Source organism: Helianthus annuus, chromosome 3, assembly GCF_002127325.2.
Source record: "Helianthus annuus cultivar XRQ/B chromosome 3, HanXRQr2.0-SUNRISE, whole genome shotgun sequence".
Classification (NCBI taxonomy): domain Eukaryota; kingdom Viridiplantae; phylum Streptophyta; class Magnoliopsida; order Asterales; family Asteraceae; genus Helianthus; species Helianthus annuus.
The window spans coordinates 76,845,414-76,852,749 of record NC_035435.2 but is presented as its reverse complement, the minus strand read 5'-3'; the positions used below and the strand labels follow the sequence as shown (position 1 = coordinate 76,852,749).

The 7,336-nt window shown below is 37.4% G+C and overlaps 1 protein-coding gene across 1 annotated transcript; it reads left to right on the top strand.

Moving 5' to 3' along the window:
• The first annotated feature begins 5,237 nt into the window (after positions 1-5,237).
• LOC110931402 (uncharacterized protein DDB_G0283697-like) lies at positions 5,238-7,040 on the top strand. The gene is made up of 6 exons (XM_022174798.1): positions 5,238-5,299; positions 5,386-5,674; positions 5,750-5,806; positions 5,890-6,030; positions 6,112-6,289; positions 6,331-7,040. The coding sequence occupies exons 1-6, from the start codon at positions 5,238-5,240 to the stop codon at positions 7,038-7,040; spliced, it is 1,437 nt and encodes a 478-aa protein (XP_022030490.1).
• Positions 7,041-7,336: the final 296 nt, after the last annotated feature.

Genomic DNA, 7,336 nt, shown 5'->3' with positions numbered 1-7,336 from the left:
GTTTGGTAGTACAGGTTTCAGTCAACAAGAAGGCATCGACTTTACCAAAGTATATGCACCTGTTGCTAGACTCGAGGCGATTAGAATCTTCCTGGCATTCGCGTCTTGGAAAGGATTCAAAGTCTACCAATTAGATGTGAAATCTGCATTCCTTTATGGCAAAATCAAAGAAGAAGTGTATGTTGGACAACCGCTGGGGTTCACTGATCCACTACACAAAAACAAAGTCTATCTTCTCGAAAAAGCACTTTACGGACTACACCAGGCCCCAAGAGCCTTGTACGAGACGCTTTCCCAACATCTGCTGGCCAACGGGTTCATCAGAGGGACGGTTGATAGCACTCTGTTTACAAAAGAGGTTGCAGGGCATCTACTAATCGTGCAGATTTATGTTGATGACATAATCTTTGGTTCGACAAATGACGATTTGTGCAAAGAGTTTGAGAAGGTTATGAAGAAAAAGTTTGAGATAAGTTCGACGGGGGAGATGAAGTTCTTCCTAGGGCTACAGGTTGAGTAAATGCCCGAAGGAATCTTCATTCATCAAACAAAATACGTGAATGATGTGCTAGAAAAGTTCAACATGTCTGAATCTACTCCAACATCAACCCCCTGGCTCAAAATCATGGGATTTGTCCGGACGAAAGCGGTGAAAAGGTGGATGAGACGTATTATCGGTTAATCATTGGATCCTTAATGTATTTGACTGCGTCTAGACCGGATATCATGTATCCAACTTGCTTATGCGCCAGATATCAGTCCAGCCTGAGACAGTCACACCTGACGATTGTGAAGCGAATTTTACGGTATCTTAAAGGCTGTCCAAGCACCGGCTTGTGGTATCCTAAGTCTGGTGACTTTTCTCTTACTGGTTACGCTGATTCTGATTTTGGAAGCTGCAAGCAAAATGCAAAATCCACAACTGCAGGCTGTCAGTTCTTTGGAACTCGACTAGTCACCTGGCAGTGCAAGAAACAAACCTCAGTCGCTCTCTCTACGTGCGAGGTTGAATACGTTTCGTCCTCCAGTTGTTGCGCTCAGATCCTTTGGATCCAGCAGCAGATGAGGGACTTTGGTTTGCAGTTCTTGGACACGCCAATCTATGTGGACAATGAGGCAGCTATAAACATAACTTAAAATCCGGTGCATCACTCTAAAATGAAACATATTGAAATTCGACATCATTTCATCCGTGATTGTCACAAGAAGAAATTGATTCGAATTGAACATATTCACACCGATGATCAGAAAGCTGATTTTTACACAAAACCTTTTGATAAAAAGAGATTTAACTATCTTTTGAAATTAAACGGGTTGAAAAATTTGTTTTCGGGAGGGTTGTGGAGTGTGAAGCCGAGGAGCACGGCGATCAGATGTGATCTACGTTTGTTGTCAAGTTTCTGTATAATTTATTTTCTGCTTTTGATAAAATCCAAAAACACAAAAATATGTTTTTGTTTTTAGGGGGAGAAAATTTACAGAAAATACAAAAACATGATAAAATTTCAAAATCCAAAAACATTGAAAAACTAAAAAAAGAGTTTGTGTAAAAAGGGGAAATGATAGTACATCAGCTAGACAGATGCAGTACGCTAAAGAATTGTAAAATTTAAAAATGTGTTAAGCAGTCTCGCTGATGATGTGTCGATAGGTTTTTACACATTTAGTAAGTTTGTTTGGGATATAAACATAAAATCATAACTTGCTTTTACGTGGGGAACATCTCTCGGATATATAGGTAACACCTGAAATCCTGTTTGAAAAACTCTATTTCTGACATACTAGGTCTTTGTACGTGATGATATCTGGGGTATTATACCAGGACTTCTGATTTTGCGGAAGCAATAGCCTAGTCCTTGTATAATACTCTTCAAAGCTTTATTCATAAAGCCTCCCCTCAGTGTAAAAAATGATGAAACATTGCAAAATGCTAATCATGTGATGTTGTAAAGAAGATCCCCAAAGGGGACCCACCTAAAGTCGAGCCATCATCTCTCTGATTGAACGAAAGTTCTAGCCTGAGCTCTCATGGCCTCGCATTCACCCATTACAGATATCATTAGTGTGCACTCACCTGTAAGACTGAATATAGTGGTCTGGATACGGGAGTATATTCTGGGGTGGTACACGCGTAAAAGTTAAGCATTTAAAACACTAAATTCGTATCCTGAACAGATTGAAGTTTGTGTGAAAGCTTAAGAGGATCAGTATATCGGCAATCACTATGAATTGTTTAATGTTGAATATGTAATCAAAGCTTAACGGTACGTGTATCATTTTAGTAGCTGATATGATCCCCTAACACGCTCACCAAAAATATGTGTGTACAGTTTATTGTTTATCAAAAATCCAAAAAGATTGTCTGTTTGTTTAGCAAAATTTAAAATCCAAAAAGATTTGATTTTCATCTTATTTTCGACAACAGACGTTGGGATCTGATGATCAAAGTCTTAGAATGCTGAACAAGTTTGGATCATGAGGGTTGGATAAGCAGATAATTGTGAAAATGTGTTGGAAATTGCTTGAAATGTTTAAAAGTTCATTAATTTGAACTTAAAATTTGTTTCAGAAAATCAGCAACTTCATAAATTGGTCAACCAAGGTCATTAACTTGGACTTGGTAGGCTAAACAGTTGACCAGGGTCATTAACTTGGACTTGGTTAACTGGGTGTGTTGGTAAAAGAAAATCAAAAAGTTAAAAATTTTGAAAAAGTTTGAAAAATTGAAATTTCAAACGAAATGACCATTTCGCACAAAATGGCCATTTCGTTTCAAATGATCATTTCGCTTGTAAAGGCTTCATTGTCCATTTCGTACGAAATGGGCACGTCTATAAATAGTGGTTCCGTTTCGCTTGAAAGCATCAGTTGTTCCATTTCGCTTCAAACACACAGTCTCAGGTGATTTCAAGCGAAATCACCATATTCACTTCATTGTTAGTTTGTTGCTCGTAATCCATATTTAAGTTGGTTTAATGAACTTAGATCATGGGAAAGGTGAGAAATCATGTTGATTTAACCAAGAACTATCTGATTTCGTTTGAACGTCGAAGAACAGGACATGGATCTTAGATCTAGGGCTTGATAGTGAACTAAAATGAACAATAATCACATCTGTGTGTTCGGAATATGTTGTAGATCAGTTCTAGAGGTTTAATTTGAACCAGATAACTTGATTTCGTGTGAACTCGGTAGATCTGGAACTTTGAACTTAGATCTAGGATGGATGATTGGTCTAAATTGAAAATAAAAGATACCCATTTACTCGGAATTTGTCATAGATCATTCTTAGGGTTTCAATTTCATGATCAGAACATGAGAAAAATTATTGTTCAAACATGACAGTTCAAACGAAATGAAAAGATGATTTCAAACGAAATGATGAGTCATTTCGCTTCAGATGGTTATTCCGTTTCAAACAGGCCATTTCGTTTCAAAATGTCATCCCGTTTCAAACTGGTCATTCCGTTTGAAAATGCCATTCCGTTTGAAAGCACCATTTCATTTGAAGTGTCATATCGCTTGAAACTGATCATTTCGTTTGAATGTCATTTCGCATGAAGTATGATGTAAATGAATGATGTTGTTTTGAAAATTATTCAAAGTGTTTAACATTGTGTTTTTGTTGAAAATTTCAGGCTTCGAATGTTCAGTTTGATCCGTTACACAACATCTGTTGTGTTTACGATGAAAAGTTACCGAAGATGGCTGTGTTTAAAGAGATTCAGGAATTCATTAAGAGGTTACCTATCCAGAAGGTTTTGATGAATCAACATAATGTTTTTAGATCTCACATTGAGCGTTTCTGGAAAAATACCAAATATGATGAGGAAAACAAAGTGATAACATCAATTGTCAGCTTGAATAGTCAAGAAAAAGAAATTGTCATCTCAGAACAGCTAGTTCGTGAAGTATTAGATCTTCCTGATGATGAAGATTCTCCGACAAAGTTTCCAGAAAGGATGGTCAAGGGATGCATGTTAAGGATGGGTTATAATGGACCACTGAATAGTGCGAACTATTTGAAATCATGTTTCTCGAAGCCGTACAAGTTTTTCATTCATTCAATCGTTCATGCTCTCAGTCATCGAAAGGGTGGTTATGATGTGATGCGAGACTATCAGATGAACATGGTTACTGCACTAGTATTGAACAAGAAGTAAATTTCTCAAAGATTATTTTTCATTACATGAAGGAGAACATTACTTCAGGCAGCAAAACTTGGTTATATCCAAGATTTGTACAAATGATGATTGATCATGCCTATCCAGATCTTGAGAAAAATGAAAATAATGATTTGTTGGTATTATATCATATGGATAATGAAACGCTGATTGTGTTATCCAGATATCACAAAAATCATCCTGAATCAACAACAAAGGCTGAATTCTTCGGATTTATCAAGAGTGCAGATTATCAAGATCCAGATCCTGTTGATCATTTGAAATGGAGAAATGAGGAAGAAATAAAGGAAAAGAATGCAGTAGATGATTTAAAAATATTAGTTGGTTTCAAAGCAACACGTAATGAATGGTTCACAAAGGAGGAAAAGAAGAAGAGGAGCAGAAAGACAACTCCTAAAGTTCAAATTGAAGAAGGTTCTTCGTCACAACCAAAGAAGAAACGTCAAAAGAAAGTTGTTGAGACTTTACTGGTCGATGAACCAGAGGAAGAAGAACCAGAAGCTGATGGTGAAGGAGATAATGTTCGTTTATCTCCTGAGTCTGAACAAATATTGAAATCTCTTAAAGAAAGTTTTGCAGCTGGTGAGAATGAAGGTGACAATGAAGAGAAAAGTTCATCAAGCTCATCTGAATCAGAGATTGATGAAACTGGACGTTTGAAAAGAATTAAGGCTGATATAGAAAAAGAAAAACTAAAGAGAAAAAGGAGAGAAGAAAAAGATGATGATTTGTACATTCCATCTCCGGATCATGTTCAAGATACTCAAACCCCACCATCATCTGGAGGTAGGAAGAAAGCTAGTGCAAGAAAGCGTATTGTATCTCCAAAAGTTCGAAAGTTGACAATCAAGATGGATCCTAAACGTACATCAAAACCAAAACAACCTACACCACCTGAACCACAACAACCACCATCACCACCATATCTATCACCGCCACATGAATCTCCACCAAAACAAACTTCACCACCAACACATCAATCACCACCACATCAATCACCACCACATCAATAACCACTGCATTTATCCCAACTACATATTTCTACACCTACACATGAACAACCTGTTATCACCTCACGACATATTCTACAAACACCTCCAACTACACAACCACAAGTACAAACAACTCCTAGCTCTTCTGGATACAAAAATTTTCCACGTGTTCCGGAGAATATTGGTCTTGATGATATTGGAGATTTCAGTTTTGCGAATGATGAGCAGGTGAAGAAGTTGGAAAAAAAGGTAGAAGAAGTGTTAGTAGAGAATAAAAAGTTGGAAGATCGTGAAAAGAAACTTGAAAAGCGTGTCAAGACAGTTGAAGCTGAAAACTTGTCATTGTTGAAAAGAGTTAAAGCTGATCAGGCTGAGATTGATATTATGAAAGTTCGTATTACAGAGTTGGAAGAGGAAAAAGCTCGGAGAGACAAACAGAATAAGTACTTCAAACTAAAGAAGAAAGAGTTAGAGGCTGCCAATGCAAAGAAAGAGCATGTGATGTATATGATGAACAAAGTGTTAGAGAATTTGATTGGAAAGTCTGTTGAACAAAAGTTTGAAGAAATTCAGGTTGAAGAGGTGAGAGCTCTTCGTCAAGCTGCAATTGAAGCAGAGATGAAAAACAAGGTAAAGGCATTCATGTTGAAGGTGCTTCAGAAGTTACTGAAAGGGAAATTGTTTTGGCAATTGTTCCTGAATCACCTATTTAGAATCCCCATCCTATTTCTGCAGTTTCTGGTATTTTTGAAGAAGATGTTGAAGTTGATGATGTTATAAATGAAGATGAAGAAGGTGATGAGGATGATGAAGAAGAGGAAGATGATGAGGCTAAGAAAGATGATGCAGATGACGTGTTTTCTGCTAGTAGTCATGATGATGATGATGATGATGATGATGATGATGATGATGATGATGGGAATGATAATGATCAGGGTTCTTCAGGTATCAAGGTTACTGAAGAGTCAAATGAAGAAAATGTTGATGACTATCTTCAAGATGATGCCAACGAAGAACCAGAAAATGCTGAAGGTGAGGGGGAGCATGTTGATGACAAAAATGTTGATGAAAGTGAAAAATTGATTCTGCGTCTTGAACCTGATGTAGAAGAAGGTGAAATCAGACATACGTATACTCTGGATGATATCATCAAGATGACACACATTGTGAAAGTACTTTCAAGTTTGATTTCGAAGAAGAGCTGAATCAGTTCTACATCAATCAGCAGCCCGATTATCAGTATAAATATGTTGAAGAGGCTAACAACTATGATAGAGTTGAAGTTGAAGATTGCAGTGATGAAGAAAGTGTGAATGTTGATACTTCTGACTTTCCAACGCTTGTTGAATTCTTCAGCCATGAAAACATAGATGAGTTAAGAAGGAGAGTTGAAGAATGTTTAAAGGATAAAAACTTTGATGGAACGTCGAAAGATGAACAGCGGGAAGAGAGGAAGAAATGGTTTAGAAAAGATACTGAACGAAAGTTTAAACAACCGCTGAAGTTCTACAAGAGAGATAGAGATGTTTCACTTGGAGATGTAATCAGCTGGGGCTTTCTGCCACAGGTTAATGCGTATGCTATCCGTCGAGAGTATGGTGTTCAGTATTTTGCTTATATCCAGGATATCATGTCCTTACCATGGTGGGATGTGGAAGAGCTTCCAAAAGTTAGAACTTTGAATTATCCTGTCAGAAAGCATGATGTGCCTATTTGGGGCCTAATGAAGTATGAAGCTTTCAAAGATTTTAAGCACTGGAAACCTCACTATCCGAAGAAAGTAAAGAGGGTAGATCTAGTGACAGGCTCAGAAGAAACTATCTTGCAGATAAAGAAGCCTAGGGTGATCAAGAATATCCTGTAGCCGAAGATGGAGCAAGATTTCCATAAAGGGTTTTTGTGTTGGGTATACAGCTGCTTGTCAACTGAAGCTGTGATCACACACAAGGTGGAGAATGAAGTCAGACATATCCACTTGTATGATCCGATGTGGCTTATCAACTGTTCTTCAAAAGACATTGAATGTTTGTTCATAAACAAGATTTGCTACAAAGCTGAAGACAAAGAACAGGCCTTACAGTTTCAGAAAGTTGTAACTATATGCTTTCAGAAAGGAATTAACTCTGAGAATGCATGGTCGACTAAATGGAGAAAGATAGA